The sequence below is a fragment of the Chiloscyllium plagiosum genome, unplaced genomic scaffold, assembly GCF_037043375.1.
Source record: "Chiloscyllium plagiosum isolate Xiang-an unplaced genomic scaffold, Cpla_swu_hap1 HiC_scaffold_21, whole genome shotgun sequence".
Classification (NCBI taxonomy): Eukaryota; Metazoa; Chordata; class Chondrichthyes; order Orectolobiformes; family Hemiscylliidae; genus Chiloscyllium; species Chiloscyllium plagiosum.
In genome coordinates this window covers 48,155,192-48,180,835 of record NW_028270159.1, presented here as the reverse complement: position 1 = coordinate 48,180,835, position 25,644 = coordinate 48,155,192, and the positions used below count along the sequence as shown (strand labels likewise).

The 25,644-nt window shown below is 41.7% G+C and overlaps 1 protein-coding gene across 1 annotated transcript in view; it reads right to left on the bottom strand.

The window, feature by feature from the left end:
- Positions 1–3,531: 3,531 nt before the first annotated feature.
- LOC122564604 (uncharacterized) overlaps positions 3,532–25,644 on the bottom strand; it is a 53,909-nt gene continuing 31,796 nt past the window's right edge. The window contains exons 8-11 of the mRNA XM_087998690.1: positions 20,650–20,749; positions 15,044–15,189; positions 7,785–7,893; positions 3,532–6,135 (exon numbers count right to left, since the gene is read on the bottom strand). Of these exons, the coding sequence (XP_087854816.1) occupies positions 4,538–6,135; positions 7,785–7,893; positions 15,044–15,189; positions 20,650–20,749 (1,953 nt within the window). The 3' untranslated portion in view covers positions 3,532–4,537. The remainder of the gene's footprint in view (positions 6,136–7,784; positions 7,894–15,043; positions 15,190–20,649; positions 20,750–25,644) is intronic.

Here is a 25,644-nt window from a genome sequence, read left to right as displayed (position 1 = left end):
TTCAAAAACCGTGTTCTTTCCCAACTTAACACCCCAACATTCACTTAAAACTAACACTGCCCGGTTGGACTTATTCATATTGTCATGACCACGGGGCAAGAACCCAAAGTTCTGTTAATGTTTTTAACTAATAATTCCAAAGTTGGTTCTTAAAAAAAGTGTTACTGCCGTAAATAGCTGCAGATGTAAATCACTTGGCTATCTGGAGAGAGAGAGAGAAAGCGTCACGGTGGCTCAGTGGTTAGCACTGCTGCTTTGCAGCACCGAGGACCCAGGTTTATTTCCAGCCTCCACAGACTGTGGAGTTTGCACATTCTCCCCGTGATTGCGGGTTTCTCTACGGGGGGTCGGTGTGGCCCTCTTGGGCCTATTTCCACACGGTAGTGTATCTAATCAAAGCCATGGAACGTCACACTTAAAGGTGGAAAGGGAACCTCAATGAACAATCTTGAACAGGCATGTTAAAAAGACTTAAGTACGCATTTGTTCTAAGCTGCATTTGAATGTTGGTGCTTTGAAGGACATAATCATTGTCTAGTCACCCCTGCATTGCAGGTAAAGGGAGCCATGTAATCTAAGTGCTAATAACCAGCAGTTGGGTAACCAGAGAAAAGGTAGTAATTCATTCATGATAAAAAGAATCAGAACTACATGATGTCAATCAACATGCAAATGTAAGACTCGAAAACTTGGGGTAGCTCATTGATTAGTACTGCTGCCTCGCAGCACCAGGGTCCCAGGTTCGATTTCAGCCTCAGGCGACTGTCTGTGTTGGTTTCCTCCCACAGTCCAAGGATGTGCAGGTCAGGTGAATTGGCCATACTAAATTGCCCATAGTGTTAGGTGCATTAGTCAGAGGGAAATGAGTCTGGGTGGGTTACTCTTCAGCGGGTCGGTGTGGACTTGTTGGGCCGAAGGGCCTGTTTCCACACTAATCTAAAAAAAACTGTTCAACTACCAATATCAATGTCACCAATAAACTCCACTGTCACAACCATCAACTTTTTGGGAACAATTCAGAAGCTGATCTGTATACAGCAAACATTTAATTAACCGACACCTATGGGACCAGGAGTATGCTGGTTAATCAAATATTCCAGTTGATCAAGATGTCCACCTAATCAATGTAAAAACACACTAAGTAATAAAAATGTAATGTTGGGTGTGTACACATCACTATTACACTGTATTTGCAACACTTAAAAAATAATGCAACTTTGCCTTAAATAAAACTTACTCGCAGAGAGTCTTCACTTGCACCATCATCTGAGTACTCAGACATCCTGGGGATCGCAATAGTACAATTAACATCAGGAATTTAGGTATATAATTTTTGCCATTTTATCAAGTATGCCGGTTTGTAAGATGCTAGTTAAAACGAAATTTGCTTTATCTGCTTTCTAAAATTGTTATGTTTTAGATTGCACTTTGTTTCTAATCTGTATGCTGCGTTACTAATTATTCTTATAGAATCAGAGATGTACAGCATAGAACCAGACCCTTCTGTCCAACTCGTCCATGCTGACAGATACTCTAAATTAATCTACTCCCATTTACCAGCACTTGGCCCATATCCCTCTAAACCTTTTCTGTTCATGTAATCATCCAGATGCTTTTTAGATGTTGTAATTATACCAGCCTCCACCACTGTATTGTAATTATTAAATGCATTATTTGTTTGCACATTTAAATTTATTCCTTTAAAAACATAAGTTCATTTGAGTCTGGGAGAAAGGCATCCACAAGAGAAAGGATTTGCTTTTGAATTAAACTTGTTGTGGCCAACATGGGTTGCATGAATAGGAAAAAGCAGTTCATTTTCCCTCCCTCCTCCCACTTCACCAAGGGGCTTAACAACTTGGACAAACTGTCTGGAACCATAACAAACTGGGGAATCTTGCCCAGGGTCCAAGCATCATAATACATCTAACACCAGACTCCTGCAACAACTTTCCTATTTGGAAGTAGGTTCTTGGGGTAGAAAATTTGTCAGATTCTCTAATTTACAATGAAATAAATGTCAGAAATAAAATATAAATTGTCATTGTGATGGAATCTTTTATTTCCAAATGAGAGGAATGTAGTGTTTAAACTTCTCCCTTGAAAGATGCAATTTCTGACATCAAAACTTGGAAATGTATTCAAAACTGAAAGGCAGAGTTTTAATTATTCTTATGTGTGATATCTTATGATTATGGGTAGATCTGGTGACATGATTTCCCAAGAAATGCACATTTTGTTGATTTCCCCAATTTCTGGTAGTTTAGAATCTACAAAGAACTTGTCTGTTGCAGTACTTTAATCTGAAGAGGAAGGGAGTTTTGTTCAAATTTACTGAAAACATCTTGTCATTTTTAAACTGATTTTATTTATCTTAAAATGTTCAAATTTCTGTTCCCCTGCACAGCAAACAATTTTTCTGGATTTTTGTTTTAAGATTGCCAATAGCAAGAAAGGGACTTTGCCCTGTCTTACCAGTTACATATTACCAGTTACGTGGAAGCTATAGAATAGAATCCCCACAGAGTGGAAACAGGCCATTCCGCCCAACAAGTCAACACTGACCCTCCAAGAGTAGTCCACCCAAACCCATTCCCCCTATCCTGTTACTCTACATTTATCCCTGAACAATGCACCTAAACTACACATTGCTGAACATTATGGGCAATATAGCATGGTGAATTCACCGAACCTGCACATCTTTGGAATGTGGAAGGAAACCCAAGCAGACACAGGGAGAACATGCAAATTCCACACACACAGTCACCTGAGGGTGGAATCAAAACTGGGTCCCTAGCACTGTGAAGCAGCAGTGCTAACCACTGAGCCACCCCTGATGGCCTAGTGGTATTATCGCTGGGCCATTAATCCAGAGACCAAGATAATGTTCTGAGGATCTGGGTTCAAATCCTGCATATGATGGAATTTGAATTCAATAAATATGTGGAATTAAAAATATAATGGTGATCATGAATCCATTGTCGATTGTTGGGAACAAACTCAACTGGTTCACTGATGTCCTCTAGGAAAGGAAACTGCCTGGTCTGACCTACATGTGACGTGGCTACATGGTTGACTCATAACAGCCCTCTGAGCAATTAGGGATGGGTAATAAATGCTGCCTAGCCAACAACGCCCTCATGCTGTGAATGAATAATGAAAAAAAAATTACCAATGTTCCCTACTACAAACTGCATACATTGACCGGCATCTCCAAAACCTGATATTTAATACCTCTACTGGCCACCCTTCCACAAAGGCTTGGTTCTTCCACACTCTGTAAAGATGCGCTCATCCAAATCATTGTTGCCTGTACATTAATGCACCAAAGTCTCTGCTAGTGCTATTTAGTACAGTTTACATAAGATGAAGTTGGAATTTCTGCAGAAACATCAATGAATATTGAGCCAGGATGAACATTAACTATGACAGTGACAAGTGCTTGAGATAACTGCTAAGTCCACTGCATTGCTGTTCAAAGCCATCACATTAAGTACCAGTAAGTAAACTTAAAATAATATCCATGTTTATTTGTATTCCAATATTTTTACAAACAAAAGTAATTGTGTTACAGAGAACTGTGAAATTATCATAACAGGGAAGCAAACACATTGAAATCATGTGTTCTGGGAAAGGCAATCTCTGTCTTGTCTCTTGGCAGTGATCTTAGTGTCACAGTGATCATTGACCTCTTAGTTGACCTTGACATATCTTAGCAAGCTGTTTGATTGTACCAAAAAGTAGTTCAAAAATTGGGTCATAGCCTCCTTCTCAACAGTAACTGGGATAAGCAATTAATGCCAGTGATGCACACATCCTGAGAATTCACTTCAAAATAATTTTTAAAAATATAAAATGTAAAAATGTGACATGGTTGCACATAGCTTTTTCTGCTAAGCAGCTGAGATGCTGAGAAATCTGCAGTGAGAAACAGACTGAAGGTAGATCAATAAAGACAGATTATCACAAGATAATGTGCAGACAATATAACATCAAAGCAATGAAGAATCAGTAGAGACTGAGGAATAAAAAAGAGGAACCACAAAGAGAAAACATAAATATAAATGTAATATTAGAGGATATTTGTTCTCACAATGATAACACAGCAATATAGGCACAGAAAATATTTAATCCCATAAGGAAAAGCAGTCATGCAAGCAAGGGGGAAACTAATTTGTAGATAGAACCTCTGATCATGATACAGACGTTACTACTATTTGAAGTATTTTTCTGGTCCAGGAGGGATGCTTTTCTGGAGTTGGAATCAAGGCACATGGCTGTGACTACTTTCAATATCTGGGTGAAATGTTTCTGACTTATGAAAACCTGAATTGGACAATGGATAGCAAGAATATTTCATTCTTCAGTGTTAATGTGGTCCACCTTGACCAACATAACAAATGTAAGTTTACACCATTCCAAATCATGACTATCACCAGCATCACAAAAGTCTTCATGTTTGATATCATTAAAAGAGACAGCAAAAAAGTGAGAGAAGAAACAATTTTAACTGATAATTTTCCACGCATCATTGGTGCTAAATCTCTGCACCTCTTAGATCCATCTCTGCAACATGTGAGGATATGCCTTCACTGGGAGCTGCAGAATCTTGTTCAACTCTTGTGGTTATGTCAGTGCTGTTCTGACGGTCTTCAGACCTTTTGGAATTTTGGTGATCTAGGTTCAGAACATTATTTTCACTGGCAATACTGAGATCTTCCTTTCCATTTCTTCCAGTAACTTGACTGATTTCATCACCAGACTGTATCTGTTCGGCAGTCAGAGATCCCATTTCTGTGATAGTACTGGGAATACCCTGGTAACTTCCTTCAGCAACTGAAAGACTGCTGTTCAATAGTTTCTGTCCCACTACTGATGACCCCATTTCTGTGATAGTACTAGGAGTACCCTGGTAACTTCCTTCAACAAACGAAAGACTGTTTTCAGACAGTAGCTGTCCCACTATTGGTGGCCCCATTTCAGTGGTAGTACTGGGAGTACCCTGGTAACTTCCTTCAGCAACTGAATGGCTGTTTTCAAATAGTATTTGTCCCACTGTTGGTGACCCCATTTCAGTGGCAGTACTGGGAGTATTCTGATAACTTCTTTCAGTAATTGAAAGACTGCTTTCCAATAGTTTCAGTCCCATTATTGATGATCCCATTTCAGGTGTTCTGGGAATACCTTGGTAACTTCCTTCAGCAACTGAAAGACTGCTTTCAAATAGCTTCAGTCCCATTATTGATAACCCCATTTCAGGTGTTCTGGGAATACCCTGGTAACTTCCTTCAGCAAATAAAAGACTGTTTTCAGATAGTATCTGTCCCATTGTTGGTGATCCCATTTCAGTGGTAGTACTGGGAGTACCTTGGTAACTTCCTTCAGCAACTAAATGGCTAGTATCAGATGGTATCTGTTCAATTGTTGGCAACCTCATATCTGTGGTAGTACTGGGAGTACCTTGGTAACTTCCCTCAGCAACTAAATGGCTGGTACCAGATGGTATCTGTTCAACTGCTGGTGACCCCATTTCAGTGGTAGTACTGGGAGTATCTTGGTAACACCCTTCAGCAACTGAACAGCTGGTATCAGATAGTATCTGTCCCACTGTTGGCGACCCCATTTCTATGATAGTACTGGGAGTACCCTGGGAACTTTCTTCAGCAACTAAATGGCTGGTATCAGATAGTATCTGTCCCACTGTTGGTGACCCCATTTCACTGGTAGTACTGGGAGTATTCTGGTAACGTCCTTCAGCAACTGAACGGCTGGTATCAGATAGTATCTGCCCCACTGTTGGTGATCCCATTTCACTGGTAGTACTGGGAGTATTCTGGTAACGTCCTTCAGCAACTGAACGGCTGGTATCAGATAGTATCTGTCCCACTGTTGGTGACCCCATATCAGTGGTAGTACTGGGGAAATCCTGGGAGTTCCTCTCAGCAACTGAAAGGCTGGTTTCAGAGGGTTTGTTTTCTACAGTCGGAGACTCCATATCAGTGGTCATACTGGAGACAACCTGGTGATTCCTCTCAGCAACTGTGGAGCCTTTTTGTTCCACAATCGGAGACCCCATTTCAGTGGTGCTACACAGAGGTTGCTCATCAATCTGCTTTGCAATTTGCACTTCATCTCCTGGGTGACAGTAAAGAGAAAACAGGTGAAGGATTACTCTGCAACTTGCTCAGGGAATCCAATCATAGGTTGTTCTATTACATATTACTAACTTAGACATTAAACTGTCTTTTAGGAGCTCAAATATCTGAGAGTTCCCTCATATAACATTAGATTCATGCAGCACAGAGGAGGCCATTTAGCATGTTGTACCTGTGCTGGCACTTTGAAAGAGCTAACCAATTAATCCAACACCCCTAGACAACTTCTTAGCCTTGTCAATTTTTTTTCCTCTTCAAGTATTTCTCCAACTGTTTGGAAAATTATTACTGATTTTATTACCACCATCTGGCCAAATTTCCTTTGATTATCTTCTGTGAAACACTTTGAGATAGTTTGCCATGTTAAAGGTCTATTTGTCACATTAAATTGCTGCACTGTGACGCACTCATTTCCTACAAAGTACTATGTAATGTTGAATTAAGGCCCGTTGGGATTCCAAGACCATTAGAAACTAGAGTGGAATTGTGTACAGAACAGCTGGCAAACAGGACTTTCATCTCATCAGTCGGCTACAGGCACATCTGGGACTCGGGTGCAAAGTACTACTTTTCCTGGTATAATAGCTCCTTTTTAGCCTGCATGTCAAAGACATTCTAGGTTACAATGTGCAACACCTTGCTTGATATGTGAAACCTTCAGGATTTTCCCATTTCTCCGATCCAGTCCCTGCTGTTATGATCTAGTTGTGTTTTAGAGATATTAGTGATGCTTCAAAATCTGCAGTGAAATCCGAATCTGTTGCTTTTAAGTTAAACCGTTGGTTGTTTGGTGTTCCCACCACAGACTGTGCTGTGGGAGGAGATTTCTAGGGCTGACTGACAATCATGTTGCCAGCCTCATCAACATTGTTCTAAAGACCCTGGGAATTACTGGCTGATCTCTTGAATGCTACTGCAAGGGACCCAGTGGAAAAATAACTATGGTGTTAAAAAAAGATTTCTGTCCCTTTGCACTGATAGTTGTAAAAATGCTAGAGATTGGGGATTAGTGGAAAGGACAGTTGACTGGATTTGGTACTTGGAGTTTGGGCAAAATATGAGGGAATCAATACACTCACCTGTATTTGAGAATCTTACTTGCATCAAAATCTACAAAACCATTGTCTAACTTGCATATTTTCTGCTTTTATTTCATAATTTGAGTATTTGAGGCATTTTGAAAGTCAGTCAGATAGAGTCACAGTCACAGAGATGGAAACAGACTTTTTGGTCCAACTCATCCATGCAGACCAGATATCCTAACCCAAACTAGTGCCATCTGCCAGCACTTGGCCCATATCCCTCTAAACCCTTCCTAGTCATATACCCATCCAGATGCCTTTTAAATGTTGCAATTGTACCAGCCTCCACCACTTCCTCTGGCACCTTATTCCTCACCCACACCACCCTCTGTGTGAAAAAGTTGCCCCTTAGGTCCGTTTTATATCTTTCCTCTCTCACCCTAAACCAATGCCCTGTTTTATGTTTTGGCTAAAACGCAAACCAGTTCCTCCTAGGTTCACGTTGCTAGAATACATGCTGATGGTGGGGGTCACAGCATCACCTACACAACCTTTTGGAATGTAACATTTGCTCTTTTACTATAAGTTTAGTGATGTTGTCACTGACCTGGCTTTGTTAGTTTACTGCTTGGGAATTTTCTCTCTACGTCAGTCTCCGCTGTAATCTGGTTATCCACAGCAGTTGATAAACTGCCCTGCATTTCGATAATCATTTCCTGTAGCAAGAAAGAGCAGTCAGGCAGTGAGAGCTAGGGATGCAGTCAGTCAGGGTCCAGTGTTCTATTTGATGTGCAGATTTGAATAGAAGATAGCTGGCAATGTGGCTAAGATATATGTAGGCAGGAACAGATATTCAATATATCACTCACAGCTTTATATTCTCTTAACTCATTTTCTCTTCTCAATTCACACCCTTATCTTTCCAACTGGGGCCCACATTGTCCTTGGCAACTCTACTTAGAAACATCAAAGATAGGAGCAGGAGGAGGCCATTCTGTCTTCGAGCCTGCTCCACCATTCATGGCCGATCATCCAACTCAATAGCATAATCCCGTTTTCTCCCTATAACCTTTCACCCCATTCACCCCAAGTGCTATATCTAGCTACCTCTTGAATAAATTCAATATTTTGATATCAACGACTTTCTTTGGTAATAAATTCCACAGGCTCAACACTCTTTGGGTGAAGAAACGTCTTATCATCCATCTCAAAAGATCAAGCCCAAATCCTCAGAATATGACCACTGGTTCTGGACACACCCGGCATCAGGAACATCCTCGCTGCCTTGTCTAGTCCTGTTAGAATTTTATAAGTCTCTACGAGATACTCCCCAGTCACCTGAACTCCAGCGAAAACAATCGTATCCTTGTCAATCTCTCTTTGTACATCAGTCCTACCATTCCCGGAATCAACCTGGTAAATCTTTGCTGCACTCCCTCAAGAGCATCCTTCCTTAGAAAAGGAGAAAGAACTGCACACATTGTTTTGGGTGTGGCCTCACCAAGGCCCTGTATAACTACAACAACACATTTCTGCTCCTATATTAGAAATCTCTCACAATGAAGGCCAACATACCATTTGCCTTCTTCACCCCTGCACCTGGTGCACAAGGACACCCAGGTTCAGCTGCACACTCCCCTCTTCCAATTTAGATAGCAATCTGCCTTCATGCTTTTGCTTCCAAAGTGAATAACCTCACACTTATGCAAGCTCTACTGCATCTGCTATTGCTTTGCACACTCACCCAACTTTCTCTCAAGGATTATGTACCAGGAGAATGTTCTGGAAATAAACCCAGAGGGTCACTTTTTCAGAGTGACTGTAAGAAATAAGTGTAGAATTTGTCCATTGAGCTTGCTCTGCCACACATCATGGCTGATCTGTTTGTGGCCTCAAATCCACTTTACTACTTACCCCAATGACCGTTGACTTTCTTGTCAATCAGAAATCCTTACAACTCAGACTGCATATATTTAGTAGCCCAGTCTCCATTGTTTGATAGAGAAGAGAATTCCAAACATTAACCAACCCTTGAGAGAAGAAATTCCTCTTCATCTCCATTCACATGTCTTGAAACTGTGGCCCATGGATGGAGATTCCTCCATGAGGGGAAATATCCTTTCAACATCTACCCTGTCATGTTTCCTCAGAATGTTTTCATGTTTCAATGAGACCACCTCTCATTGTTCTAAACTCAGGCCTGAACCTGCTCAACCTTTCCTCATAGAACAAAGCCCACTTATTAGGAACCAGTGAGTTGAACCTTCTCTGAATTATCTCCAATCCTTCATTAAAACCTGTGTGTGGTGCTCCAGATGCAACTTCGTCAAATATCCTGTATTGTTACAGCAAGACCTTCCTATTATACTCCATTTTCCTTGTAATGAAAAAACCTAGCTAATGGCAATCACATTCAGTGAATTAATTTTTTAAAAAGTCATCTTGTCTTTCTAATTACTTGCCAGAGCTGAAAATGTGTTGCTGGAAAAGCGTAGCAGGTCAGGCAGCATCCAGGGAACAGGAGAATCGACGTTTCGGGCATAAGCCCTTCTTCCTTGCTTATGCCTGAAACGTCGATTCTCCTGTTCCCTGGATGCTGCCTGACTTGCTACGCTTTTCCAGCAACACATTTTCAGCTCTCATCTCCAGCATCTGCAGACCTCACTTTCTCCTCTATTTACTTGCCACACCTTGCATGCTGACATTTTATAATTCATGGACAAGGACACCTAAGTTCTCTGCACCACAGCATTTTTTCAACCTTTCCATTTCAGTAGTATTCTATTTTTCTACTCTTCCTGTCAAAGTGGACCTCACTTTATGCCTCCAAATGTCCATTTTTATGCCCACACACTTAGCCAGTTTATATCCCTTTGCAAATTATTTTATCCTCCTGTGAGATATTGTATTTTAGGTTATCTTTACTAACTCACTCACAAGCTTGCTATAACCATTAATACCAGGTTCCCGTTCATTCATTCATAACCCTTTACTTATTTATTTACTTACTTATTTACATTATTTATTATAACGTGGCTTCATTCATTCATATTGTTCTGTAGTATATTTTACTAGCCAAATTTAAAACAAACCTTTCAAACCCCATTACTGCATTTTCACACCTTATCAGCCCTTGTTAGAAGCAGTGTTTACCTCTGAATAAGTGTAGCATACAGAACAATACCATAGACCAGATCTAAAAGTTGAAGTTCTAAATTGGAGGAAAGCTAATTGCAGTTAGGACTAGATTGGGTTTGGATATCTGGTATCAGGCAAGAACTTTCAAAAGCTGATTGGGGGCAGATTTTCGCAGGTAAAGGGGTGGCTGGAAAATGGGAAGCCTTAAGAAATGATATTACAAGAGTCCAGAGACAGTATATTCCAGTTAGGGTGAAAGGAAAGGTTGGTAGTTGTAGGAAATACTGGATGACTGGAGAAATTGAGGGTTTGATTAAGAAAAAGGAAGAAGCATATGTCAAGTACAGACAGAATGGATTGAGTGAATCCTTAGAAGAGTATAAAGTCAGTAGGAGTGTACTTAAGAGGGAAATCAGGAGGGCAAAAAGGGGGCATGAGATGGCTTTGGCAAATAGGGTTAAGGACAATCCAAAGGACAATACAAATACATTAAGGACAAAAGGGTAACTAGGGAGAGAATGGGACCCCTCAAAGATCTGCAAGGCAGCCTTTGTGTGAAGCCGCAGGAGATGGGGGAGATATTAAACGAGTATTTTGCATCAGTGCTAATTGCGGAAAAGGACATGGAAGATATTGAATGTAGGGAAATAGATGGTGACATCTTGAAAAATGTCCATATTACAGAGGAGGAAGTGCTGGATGGCTTGAAACACATAAGAGTGGATAAATCATCAAGACCTGATCAGGTGTACCTTAGAACTCTGTGGGAAGCAAGGGATGTGATTGATGGGCCTCTTGTTGAGATATTTGTATCATTGATAGTCACAGGTAAGGTGCTGGAAGACTGGAGGTTGGCTAACGTGGTGCCACTATTCAAGAAAGGTGATAAGGACAAGCCAGGGAACTATAGACCGGTGACCCTGATGTCAGTGGTCGGCAAGTTGTTGGATGGAATCCTGAGGGACAGGATGTACATGTATTTGGAAAGGCAGGGACTGATAAAAGATAGTCAACAGGGCTTTGTGCGTGGGAAATCATGTCTCACAAACTTGATTGAGTTTTTTGAAGAAGTAACAAAGTGGATTGATGAGGGCAGAGCAGTAGATGTGATCTATATGGACTTCAGTAAGGCATTCGACCCCATTCCCCATGGGAGACTGTTTAGCAAGGTAGATCTCATACAATACAGGGAGAACTAGCCATTTGGATAGAGAACTAGCTCAAAGGTAGAAGACAGAGGGTGGTAGTGGAGGTTTGTTTTTCAGACTGCAGGCCTATAACCAGTGGAGTGCCACAAGGATCGTTACTGGGACCACTACTTTTCGATGACTTTGATGTGAGCACAAGAGGTATAGTTAGTATTTTGCTGATGACACCAAAATTGGAGGTGTAGTGGACAGCGAAGAAGGTTACCTCAGATTGCAATGGGAACTTGATCAGGTGGGCCAATGGGATGAGGAGTGGCCGATGGAGTTTACTTTAGATAAATGCGAGGTGCTGCATTTTGGAAAGGCAAATCAGGGCAGGACTTATACACTTAATGGTAAGGTCCTAGGAAGTGTTACTGAACAAAGAGACCTTGGAGTGCAGGTTCATAGTTCCTTGAAAATAGAGTCGCAGGTGGATATGATGTGAAGAAGGCCTTTGGTATGCTTTCCTTTATTAGTCAGAGTATCGAGTACAGGAGTTGGAAGGTCATTTTGAGGCTAAACAGGACATTGGTTCTGCCAGTTTAGAATATTGCGTGCATTTCTGGTCTCCTCCCTATCGGAAGGATGTTGTGAAACTTGAAAGGGTTCAGAAAAGATTTACAAGGATGTTGCCAGGTTGGAGGACTTGTGCTATAGGGAGAGGTTGAATAGGCTGGGGCTGTTTTTCCTGGAGTGTAGGAGGCTGAGGGGTGATCTTATAGAGGTTTATAAAATCATGAGGGGCATGGATAGGGTAAATAGACAAAGTCTTTTCCCTGGGGTGGATAGTCCAGAACTAGAGGGCATAGGTTTAGGGTGAGGGGTCAATATATAAAAGAGACCTTAGGGACAACCTTTTCACACAGTGAGTGGTGTGTGTGTGGAATGTGTGAGGAAGTGGTGTAGGCTAGTATAATTGCAACATTTAAAAAGCATCTGGATAGATATATGAAAAGGAAGGGTTTGGAAGAATATGGTGCTGGCAGTTAGGACTAGATTGGGTTTGGATATCTGGTTGGCATGGACGAGGTGGACTGAAGGGTCTGTTTCTGTGCTGTACATCTCTATGCTCTCTCTGGATGGCACAGTGGCTCAGTGGTTAGCACTACTGCCTCACAGTGCCAGGGACCTGAGTTCGATTCCAGCCTTGGGTGACTGTCTGTGTGGAGTTTGCACGTTTTCCCTGTGTCTGCATGGGTTTCCTCCCATGATCCAAAAATGTGCTGGTTGGGTGAAATGGCTATGCTAAATTACCCATAATGTTCAAGGGTGTGTAGTTTAGGTGCATTAGTTAGGAGTAAATGTAGAATAATAGGGTTGGGGATGGGGTCTGGGTGGGTTACTCTCAGAGGGTTGGTGTGGACTTGTTGGCCTGTTTCCACACTGTAGGGATTCTCTGATCTCCATCAAGTCTTCACGGAACATTATAATATTAATCAACCCTTACTAACCATATCCAGGACCTGAAAAAATTCCCCAATTAGTAAGTGTCTGTTAAATACCTTTTAACTGGGCCATAAATCCTTTAAGAAACTAACTGACAAAACAGCACTTCCATGAAATTGTATGAATGAATGAAACTCACACCGGCAAATTGTAAACAATAGTAAAACCAGCTGCAGTAATCAGTTCAATATCCTTTATTCTTTTATTAAGTATAGGTACAATTTCTAATTTATTTAGAGCATATATAGACCTAGCATTTTGCTAACATTTACTAACTTAAAAGACAAAAGGACTAATACCTCCTAATTATGCAAGCAGACCGGACAGACACTCTTAATTCCATCAGAAGTAGCATCCAGTATTTAGTACGTGTTAACCCATCTCCTGTGTCCCAGGACAGAAGCCCTTCAAACCTTTGTGTATTATAGATAAAATGATGTAACACCATAGCAATGGAATTTAATATACGTAAGAACTATGTATAAAGGAGGTTTTGTAAGAAATGTATTTTGGGATTCTATTGCCACCTTGAACTTGTGCTGTGCTACTGAATACAAGAGGCTATTTTCACCACTCAGCAGTTCCGGTTGTTATTTGAACACAATCCCACAATCCTCACAGCTTGCTTTTCTACCCATTTTTGTAATAAAGCAACTTTGGCTACTATTCAGTTATAGAGTCATAGTCTTGAACAACTCAGAAACAGACCCTCCTGTCCAAATTGTCCATGCCAACCAGATATCCTAAATTAATCAAGTCCCATTTGCCAGAATTTGGCCCAAATCCCTCTAAACCCTTCCAATTCATATACCCATCCAGATGCCTTTTAAATGTTGTAATTGTGTTAGGCTCCACCAGTTGCTCTGGCAGTTCATTCCATACACGCACCATCCTCTGTGTGGAAAAAGTTGCCTCTTAGGTCCTTTATAAATCTTTCCCCTCTCACCTTAAAGCTATGCCCTCTAGTTTTGGATTCCCCTACCCTCGGAAAAAAGACCTTGGCTATTCACCCTATCTATGCCCCTCAGGATTTTATAAACCTCTATATGGTCACCACTCGACATCTGAAGCTCCAGGGGAAATTGTCCTCGCCTATTCAGCCTCTCCCTATAGCTGAAACCCTCCAACCCTGGCAACATCCTTGTAAATCCTTTTTGTATCCTTTCAAGTTTCACAACATCTTTCCTATAGCAAGGAGATCAGAATTGAACACAGTATTCCAAAAATGACCTAACCGATGTTCTGTACATCTGCAACATGACTTCCCACTCCTACATCCAGAGCATTAACCGATAAAAGCAGTTGGGTCCGTTCATCCAAGGCATTAATGTGGAGTTCTCAAAATGAACTCTGTGGAATTCCATTAAGTAATGTTTGCCATCCTGAAAATAGCCTTTTTATCCTCGCACTCCATTTTCTTTTATTTAGCCAGTGCTTCAACTATGCTAGTATATCAACCCTGAGGCAATAAGATTGCTGTGATACCTTACGTGGAACCTTATGGAATGCATTTTGGAAATCTAAATGCATCATGTCTGCTGGTTCCATCCAGTCACCCTGCTTATTTCATCCTCAAAGACTGGAATACATTTGTAAACATGATTTCTCTTTCACAAAACCATGTTGGCTATGCATGTGATTATATCATGATTTTCTAAATGTCTGCTTCTACCTCATCATTAATAATGGATGCTAACATTTTCCTGATAACCACTGTTAGACTGACTGGCCTGTAGTACCCTGCTTTCTGTCCTCTTCCTTTCTTGAACAGAGGTATTACGTTTGTGGTTTCCAATCCACTGCCACCTTTCCAGAATCTGTATAATTATGGAAGATTGCAACCAATGCATTCACTACTCTGTAGCCACTGCTTTTAAAACCTTAAAATGCTGGCCATCAGTTCCAGGAGACTTGTCATGATGGCTGTGGCAACATTGCTTAGCCACACACTAACTTTAGTAAAACACCCTTTATGCATATTGCAGGTAAATGTATATCATGTGTATATCTCCTTTGCAACTATTTGATCATGAGGGAATACCATGATTGATCTGGACCTGAGTTTTGAGTGACAAGGGAATGAAGAACTCACCGGTATAACGTCAGTGCACTGTCTGTTGTCACCTAGGTTTGAATAGTGAGTTGAAATATTCCTCAAATCCCTTTGAAATAATTCAGGGTATTGCTCCATCCATTCACCTTCCATGGAGGAGATCGGAGTAGGCCGGCACTCAGATCCTGCATACACACATAATGTAAAGCTTTTAATTTTTTTTTTAAAAACTGCATGTGACACACTGCATATTCCTTGCTCTGAGAGACATTTATAATAGAGTATATTCATGCTGATTCTGTCTCCACAAATGTTGTCTCGTCAAGAGGAAGAAGAAGGAAGCTTACTTGAGGTTGAGGAGCAAGGCTCAGACAGAGGTCTAGAGGGTTACAAGGCAGCTAGGAAGGAACTGAAGAAGGGACTTCGGAGAGCTGGAAGGGTACATGAAAAAGCCTTAGCAAGTAGGATTAAGGAAAACCCCAAGGTGTTCTGCACTTACGTGAGGAACAAGAGGATAGCCAGAGTGAGGGTAGGGCCCATCAGGGATAGTGGAGGGAACTTGTGCCTGGAGTCAGAGGAGGTAGGGAAGGTCCTTAATGAATACTTTGCTTCAGTATTCACTATTGAGAGGGACCTTGTTGTTTGTGAGGACAGCATGAAACAGGCTGATATGCTTGAACAGGTTGATGTTAAGAAGCAGGATGTGCTGGAAATGTTGAAAAATGAGGATAGATAAGTCCCCAGGGCCAGATGGAATGTACCCAAGGTTAGTACAGGAAGCAACGGAGGAGATTGCTGTGCCTTAGTGATAATCTTTGCATCCTCAATGTTTGCTGCAGTAGTACCAGATTATTGGTGGTTCAGAAATGCTTTTCCCTTGTTCAAGAAAGAGTTAACCCTTGGAATTACAGACTAGTTAGTCTTACATCAGTGGTGAGCAAATTATTAGAGAGGATTCTGAGAAAAAGGGTTCATGATTATTTGGAAAATCAGAGTTTGCTTAGAGATAGTCAGCATGGCTTTGTGAGGGGCAGGTCATGCTTCACAAGCCTTATTGAACTCTTTAATGATGTGAAAAAAAACATTGGTGAAGGTAGAGCAGTGGATGTAGTGTACATTGATTTTATCAAGTCATTTGGTAAGGTTCCCCATGGTAGGCTCATTCAGAATGTAAAGAGGCATAGGATGCAGGGAAAGTTGGCTGATTGGATCTAGAATTGGCTGGCCCATAGAAAACAGAGAATCACAGAATCCCTACAGTGTGGAAACAGGCCCTTTGGCCCAACAAGTCTACACCAACTCTCTGAAGAATAACTCAGACCCATTCCCTTCCCCTAATATCCAATATTTACCCTTGACTAATGCACCTAACCTATGCATCCCTGAACACTATGGGCAAATTAGCATGGACAATTCACCTAAACTGCACACCTTTGGGAGGAAACCGGAGCACCCAGAGTAAACCCACGCAGACATGTGGAGAATATGCAAACTCCACACAGACGGTCGTCTGAGGCTGGAATTGAATCCGGGTCCCTGGCACTGTGAGGCAGGAATGCTAATCACTGAGCCACCGTGCCGGTAGTAGATGGGAAGTATTCAGTCTGGAGCTCGGTGACCAGTGGTATTTCGCAGGGATCTCTGCTCTTTGTGATTTTTATAAATGACTTGGATGAGTAAGTAGAAGGGTGAGTTAGTAGGTTTGCCGATGACACAAAGGTTGGTGGAGTTGTGGATAGTGCGGAGGGTTGTTGTAGGTTGCAACGGGATATTGACAGGATGCAGAGCTGGGCTGAGAAGTGGCAGATGGACTTCAACCTGGAAATGTGTGAAGTGATTCATTTTGGAAGGTCAAATTTGAATTACAGGGTTAATGGACGGATTCTTGGCAGTGTGGGATCCACGTCCGTAGATCTGTCAAGATTTCCACTGAATTTGATAGAGTTGTTAAGAAGGTGTATGATGTGTTGGATTTCATTAGCAGGGGAATTGAGTTTAAGAGCCACAAAGTTATGCTGCAGCTGAATAAAGCCCTGTTTAGTCTACACTTGGAATATTGTGTTCAGTTCTGGTCATCTCATTATAGGAAAGATGTGAAAGGTTTAGAGAGGGTGTAGAGGAGATTTACCAGGATGCTGCTTGGACTGGAGGGCAAGGCTTACTTATGAAAAAAAGTTGAGGGAGCTGGGCTTTACTCATTAGAGTGAAGAAGGATGAGAGATGACTTGATAGAGGTGCACAAAATGATGAGAGACATAGAGTGGATAGCCAGAGACTTGTTCCAAGGACGGAAATGTCTATTATGAGGGGGCATAATTTTAAGATGATTGGAGGAAGGTTTAGGGGAGATGTCAATTGCCCTGATATTAGGCATGGTACATTGATAAGACCGAGCAGATGCTACGACAATGGATGGATGGACATTGCGCAGTGATCACCAGACAGGGATGAGCCCTCTCAGTCGGGGAACACTTCAGCGGTCAGATACGTTCAGTCTCGGACCTTTGGGTGACCACCCTCCAAGGTGGACTTTGTGACAAGCAGCAACACAGAGTGGCTGAGCAGAAAATGATAGCAAAGTTTGGTACTCATGGGATGGCCTTAACCAGGCCCTTGGCTTCATGTGACACTACAGGTTACCCCATGCATGATACATTCACTCTTTCTCACACACATACTCTCCTACATATTCACACACCCATGCAAACCTTCCCTCATATACAAGCCCTGTCTCATATGCACACACATACACCCCCCACACTCACCAACACACACCCTCTCACACATATCCCATCGTGCGCGTGCGCACACACACTATATCATGTGCAATCACACCCACACGCTCATGTTCACACTCAATCTGTCGCTCCTCCATGTGCACACATATAAGCTTATTGGGTGAATTTGTTTTTGCAGAATTTCATTTTATTTTGCTCAAAAACTGCATGAATCCATGTAAAACTTCGTAAAACTATACAGAAGGTTTGTCAGTCTGACATAGCATTGGACACTGAGATTTCACACCTATTGTTCAAAAAGCTGAGCTATCTTGAAAATGTTATTTAAAAGAAGTTCTGGGATTTACATACCAAAGAACAGAAATCGGCACATCCCATTATAAAAGATGAAAGTTTTAATCTCAAATTGTTTACTGTATAACATCTCCATGACACTGGACTCCTTTGGCTATAAATTCTGTGAGCATGATCTTAACCTTCACAACCACCTGATGAAGGAGAGGCACTCCAAAAGCTAGTGCTTCCAAATAAACCTGTTGGACTATAACTTGGTGTTGTGTGATTTGTAACTTTGTGTCATGTGGTTTATTTTAACATCACAGGTACAGACTCCATGATTTCCTGTCCTGCCGCTGCTGGCATCATTGGGGAAACAATTGGGTTGGCAGGGCCTGGGAATTTTCTGATGAGCTGAATGTCCAATTCAAAACCATGGCCAGTGGTGTGAGGACACAGAAAGTCCACATCTTTCCAAAGAATATTCTGAGCTAATGACCATTACCCTCTGCTGTCCTCTCCTGACATGTTTGTGCCAATGAGAACCTTCCAGGAGGAGCCGGCTGCTTCAGGAATCATGTCTGTGGAACAAAGCTTGGATGTGAACATAAGAGGTATGGTTATTAAGTTTGCAGATGACACCAAAACTGGTGGTGTAGCGGACAGTGAAAAATGTTATCTCAGAGTATAATGGGATCTTGATCAGATGGGCTGGTGGGATGAGGAGTGGCAGATGGAATTGAAATTAGATAAATGTGAGGTGCTGCATTTTGGAAAGGCAAATCAGGCCAGGACTTATAACTTAATGGTAAGATCCTGACGAGTGTTGCTGAACAGAGAGACCTTGGAGCGCAGGTTCATTGTTTCTTGAAAGTGGAGTTGCAGGTAGATAGGACGATGAAGAAGGCGTTTGATATGCTTGCCTTTATTGGTTAGTGTATTGAGTATAGGAGTTGGAGGTCATGTTGCGGCTGTACAGGACATTGGTTAGGCCACTTTTGGAATATGCATGCAATTCTGGTCTCCCTCCTATAGGAAAGATGTTGTGAAACTTGAAAGGGTTCAGAAAAGGTTTACAAGGATGTTGCCAGGGTTGGAGGGTTTGAGCTACAGGGAGAGGCTGAATAGGCTGGGGATGTTTTCCCTGAAGTGTTGGTGGCTGAGGGTGACCTTTATAGAGGTTTATAAAATCATGTGGGGCATAGATAGAGTAAATAAGCAAGGTCCTTTCCCTGGATGGGTGAGTCCAGAACTAGACGGCAGGGTGAGAGTGAAAAAATGTAAAAGGAACCTAAGGGCAACATTTTCACGCAGAGGGTGGTGCGTGTGTGAGCTGCCAGAGGAAAGTTGGTACAATTACAATATTTAAAAGACATTTGGATGGGTATATGAATAGGAGGGGTTTAGATGGATATGCATCAAGTGCTGGCAAATGGGGAGAGATTTGTTCAGGGTATCTGGTCAGCAGGGGATGAGGTGGACTGACTGGGGAGATCGCCAAGTCAGTTTCCCTGCTGTACATCGCTATGACTCTTAAGTACCATAACCAGCCAGACAGTGTGTAAAGCTCCCTAGCCTTTGACTTGTGGAACTTCACTCCTCTCACTATATCATTCAAAGATATGTAAACAATGATGAGAAGGAAGGACAATTATACATTATATATAAAAGTCCAAAATATGGAAGACAGGAGGAAGCTATTGATCCCGTTCTATCTGGGCTTTTGGAAAGATCTAACCAATTAGTTCCTCTCTCCTGTTTTCTCAAAGCTCCTGAATTTTAGATTAAATATTGAATTGGAAATGACTGTTTAATCTGCAGCCATTCAAGCACTGGATTCTGAATCCTAACAAATCACTGCATAAAAGTAATTACCCTCATTTTCCCTGTGGTCCTTTTTCCAACTCCTTTCTGTTTCTCTCTTCTGGTTACAGCCCACTTACTGGTACAAACAATTTCTTTTCATCTTCTCAAAATTTTCTTTGTTTTGAGTGCCTCTATTACATTTTCTTCCTGCTCTTAAGAACAGTCCCAACTTCAGAATTGTCTCCATATAACTGCATCCTCTCAGACTTGGTACCATTCTTGTAAAGTACTCTTTGATGTTTTTTGTCAAAGTATATTGCGTAAAACCAAACACCATTCTCAGTTGAGGCTTTCCCATTGATTTCTGAAAGTTTGGCAATTACTACACCTCATGAAATAAATCAATGTGGGAAATATTTTGTAGGAATTTGGAGGCATTCATTTTTCTTCTCTATCTTTCATCCTAGCACTTGCCTTCAAGGTTTCTTCCAAACTTTCATCAGGAAATGCCAAATAAATGCAGGGCAGGATTGACTGGTACAAGGGGTCATAGTTTTAAGATATTAGGAGAAAGGTTTAGAGGAGACATCAGAGGTAGATTCTTTACACAGAGAGTTGTGAATGCATGAAATGCGTTGCCAGCGGTGGGGTGGAAGCAGAGTCATTAGGGACATTTAAGCAACTGCTGGACATGCACATGGATAGCAGTGAGTTGGGTGCATAGGTTGTTATTATATTTTACATTAAGATTAAACCTCGGCTCAACATCGTGGGCCAAAGGGCCTTTTCTGTGCTGTACTTTTCTATATTCTAACAAAGTTATACCTGTGACTGCCTTGTGGGAAGTAAAAAGATTCTTATCCAAGTACTTGTGATGCTTCAAAATCTCCATCTGAATGATGTTCATCCTCTTGCCAATTAAGAACTGAAAGAAAACAAGGAGATGTTAAGCATTGTAATAATGATAGAATCCCTACAGTCTGGAATCAGGCTATTCAGCCCATTGAGTCCACACTGATTGTCCAAAGAACATCCCACCCAGACCCGTACTATTACTGTAATCCTGCATTTCCCATGGCTAACCCACCTAGCCTGCACCTCTCTAGAGGCTATGCGCAATTTAGTGAGGCCAATCCACCTAACCTGTGCATCTTTGGACTGTGGGGGGAAACCAAAGCAGATGGAGGAAACCCACACAGACACGGGGAGAATGTGCAAACTCTACACAGACAGTTGCCTAAGAGTGGAATTGAACTTGGGTCCTTAGCACTGTGAGACAGCGGTGCTAACCACTGAGGCACCGTGCCATAATAAGACCTGGCGTGACTAGGCTAAGATAGTGAACTGACCGCCAGACGTTCAGTTTCTCCTGTCACCTCAGTTTTTAAAACCAAACTCCCTCTCATTTTTCTCTAAACTAGAAGCAAAATACTGCAAATGCTAGAGACCTGCAATAAAGATAGAAAGTGCTGGAAACATGCAGTACGTGCCAATCATATCAGATTCAAAATGTTAACTTTGCTTATCTCCAAAGATGATGCCAGACTTGCTGAAACTTTCCAGTATTTTCTGTTTTTACTCATGATTTTTCACTCCTGCTCTCATGGTGCTGACTTGGCTATCTCTCCAGTCACTTGTCAACAGTTCATTTAGTGTGAGGGTGAGAGTAAAAAGACAACTAACCATCTGAATTCATATGTCATTACTCCCAGCATGATTTATTCACACTAATATAATACTACATTACTATTACAGTATAGCAAGTATATTCCTTCCACAGTGGGTGATCTTTCCCAACATTTCTAGCCCCGCCCTGGCCTGAAGCTTTATCTAAATTTAGATTCAATGCACTTAACTAATGCAACAAGCATGGTATTTCTGTCACAGATAAAAAGAGCACTTATATCAAAGTTCAGCAGGTAATAGGGAAGGCACATATTGGTGTTTATTTCAAAGGGAATGGAATATTTTTTTAAAAAGCATACAATGTGGTAAAGGTTAGTGGGAAGCCAGAGGATTAGGAAGTCTTTACAAACTAGCAAAGGACAACTAAAATATGAGAGTATGCTAGCTAGCAACATAAAAGACAATTGGAGGAGGTTTTTTTAGATGTATAAAATGTAAGAGAAAGGCAAGAGTGGATATTGGATCGCTGGAAAATGAGGTTGGAGAAGTAATAATGGGAACAAAGAAATGACAGTGGAACTGAATAGGTATTTTTCATCAGTTTTCTTGGTGGAAGTCACCAGCAGAATACCAGAACTTCAAGAGACAAAGGGGAAGAGATGAATGTCATGACCATTGCTAAGGAGAACATGATAGGGAAGCTGAAAGGTCTGAAGGTGGATAAGTCACTGGAATCAGATGGACTACATCCCAGAGTTTTGAAGGACATAGCTGAGGAGATTGTAGATCCATTGATGATGATCCTTCTGGAATCATTGGAATTAGGAAGGGTCCTAAATGATGGGAAAATGGCTAATGTAACACCCCTGTTTAAGAAGGGAAAGAGGCTGAAGACAGGAAACTATAGGCCAGTTAGCCTGACCATGGTTGTTGGAAAGTTTTAGCATCCATTATTAAGGATGTGATTACAGAGTACTTTGAAGTGCATGGTAAAATAGGCTGAGTCAGCTCAGTTTTTTCAAGTGGTGGTCATGCCTGACAAATTTGTTAGAATTCTTTGAGAACTTCACAAGCAAGTTAGACAAAGGAGAGCCAGTGGACATGATCTTTTTGGATTTCCAGAAGACCTTAGACAAGGTGCTGTTCTGGAGGCTGCTAAATAAAATAAGAGTCTATGGTGTTGGGAGCAACGCACTGGTGTGAATAGAGGATTGGCTGAATGACTAAAGGCAGAGAGTGGGGATAAAGGGATCTTTTTCAGGATGGCAGCAGGTGACTAGAAGAATTTTGCAGGAGTCTTTTTCGGGATCACAATAATTCATATTATAAACATGAAGGAACTGAGGCCACTGTTGCAAGTTTGCAGATGATATAAAGGTAAAAGGAGGGACAGGTAGTGTTGAGGAAGTAGGGAGGCTGCAGAAGGATTTAGACAGGCTAGAAGAGTGTGCAAAGAAGTGGCAGGTGGAATACAATGGGGGAAGTGTGGTAAGAATAGAGGTGTATACTATTTTCTAAATGGGGAAAGGCTTTGAAAATCAAAACGCAAAGGAACTTGGGAGTCCTAGTTCAGGACTCTTAAGGATAACATCAGGTTCAGTTTGCAGTAAGGTAAATGCACTGTTAGCATTCATTTCAAGTGGGCTAGAATACAAGAGCAGAATTGTACTGCTGAGGCTGTATAAAGCTCTGGTCAGACTACATCTGGAGCATTGTGATCAGTTTTGGGTCATGCATCTAAGAAAGGATGTGCTGGTGTTGATGGAGGTTCAGAGGAAGTTTCTACAAAAAATGATCCAGGGGTTGTCATATGAAGAGTGGTTGTGGACTCTGGGTCTGTACTCTGGGTTTAGAAAGATGGTGAGAGAATCTGATTGAAACTTACAGAATAGTGATGCCTAGATAGACCAGTTGTGGAGAAGATGTTTCCACTAATTGGAGAGACTAGGACCTGGGGGCACATCCCCATAGATAGTTCATGGAATGTCCTGCCTGTAGCAGTGGTGGACTCTCCCTCTTTATGGGCATTTAAATGGGCATTGGATAGGCATATGGAGGATAGTGGGCTAGTGTAGATTAGGTGGGCTTGGATCAGCGCAACATCGAGGGCCAAAGGGCCTGTACTGCGCTGTATTTTTCTATGTTCTATGTTCTATAAGCTGCAGAGCTGGGCTGAGAGGTGGCAAATGGACAAGTGTGAGGTGATTCACTTTGGTCAGAGTAACCAGAATGCAAAGTACTGGGCTAATGGTAAGATTCTTGGTAGTGTAGATGAGCAGAGAGATCTCGGTGTCCAGGTACACAGATCCTTGAAAGTTGCCACCCAGATTGACAGGGTTGTTAAGAAGGCATACAGTGTTTTAGGTTTTATAAATAGAGGGATCAAGTTCCGGAACCATGAGGTTATGCGACAGCTGTACAAAACTCTGGTGCGGCCGCACTTGGAGTATTGTGTACAGTTATAAGAAGGATGTGGAAGCTTTGGAACGGGTGCAGAGGAGATTTACTAGGATGTTGCCTTGTAGGTGTTACGAGGAAAGGCTGAGGGACTTGAGGCTGTTTTCGTTAGAGAGAAGGTTGAGAGGTGACTTAATAGAGACATACAAGATAATTAGAGGGTTAGATAGGGTGGACAGGGAGAGCCTTTTTCCAAGAATGGTGATGGTGAGTACGAAGGGGCATAGCTTTAAATTGAGGGGTGATAGATATAGGACAGATGTCAGAGGTAGTTTCTTTACTCAGAGAGTAGTAGGGTATGGAATGCTTTGCCTGCAACGGTAGTAGATTCACTAACTTTAAGTACATTTAAGTCGTCATTGGACAAGCATATGGACGTAGATGGAATAGTTAGGTTAGATGGGCTTCAGATTGGTATGACAGGTCGGTGCAATATCGAGGGCCGAAGGGCCTGTACTGCGCTGTAATGTTCTATGAAGGGATGACCCTTTAAAACTAAGATGAGGAAAATTTCTTCAGCCAGAGGGTGGTTCCTCTGTGAAACTCATTACCACAGTGGACTGTGGAGGCCAAGTCATTGAGTGTATTTAAGATAGAGATGGAAAGGTTCTTGATTGATAAGGGAATCAAAAGTTATGGGGAAAAGCAGGAGACAGGATGCTTGAGAAACATATGGACCACTACTGAATGACAAAGCAGACTCAATGGACCAAATGGCATAATTTTGCTCCTATATCTTATGGTTATGATCAAGTGGAAAGTCTTGCTTAAACTGTACAAGGTACTGGTCAGACCACTCCTGGAATGCTGTGAACAGTTGTGGTGCCCTGATCTAAGGAAGAGTATACTGGTATTAGAGACAGCCCAGAGAAAGTTCACTCGGCTGATTCTGGGTATAGAGGAATTTTCTTCTGAGGAAAGGTTAAGTAGGTTAGGCTTGTACTCATTCAAGTTTAGGAGAATTAGAGGAGACATTATGGAAGATTCTTAGGGGGATTGAGGGATGAATGTGGAGAAATTGTTTCTGCTTGTGGGAGAGTCTAGGACCTGAGAGCAAAGTCTCAGTATAAAGGATCTCTCAGTTAAGATTGGGATGAGGAGGAATTATTTTCTATGAGGGTTTGAATCTGTGGTAGTCTTGACTGCAGAGAGATGTCAAAGTTGGATCAATAAGTATGTGCAAGGCTGAGACAGACTGATTCGGGGTTATGGAGAAAAGGTAGCAAAGTGGAGTTGAGCATCCTATGATCAGCCATGACTGAATAGCAGAGTGGATTCAATGGGCTGAATGGCCTACAACTGCTCCTATGTCCTATGGTCTTCTGCCTTCTTAACAAGTTGACTTCTTAAATAAATCAGCATAACTTCCTATTGTTAGAGAGCAGTCAAGAGTCCAGACCAAACTATTCCAGCCCACTCCTAGCTGGTCTCCCACGTTCTGTCTTCCATAAACTGAAGGTCATCCAAAGCTCTGCTAGCTGTGACTTAACTCACACCAGCTCCTATTCCACAAACTCTCTCAGATTTACATTGGCTCTCAGTCTTGCAACATTTTATTCCACAATTCCTATCCCTGCATTTAATTCCTACCATGACCTCAGTCTTCCTACCTCTAAGATCTTCTCCAGTTCCCCAGCTACCTTGGATTTTTTCATTCTTGTAATTCTGGCCTCTTGTGTATCGCAATCTTAATTGCTCTGCCATTGGTGGCTGTGCACTCAGGGGCCCTAAGCTCTG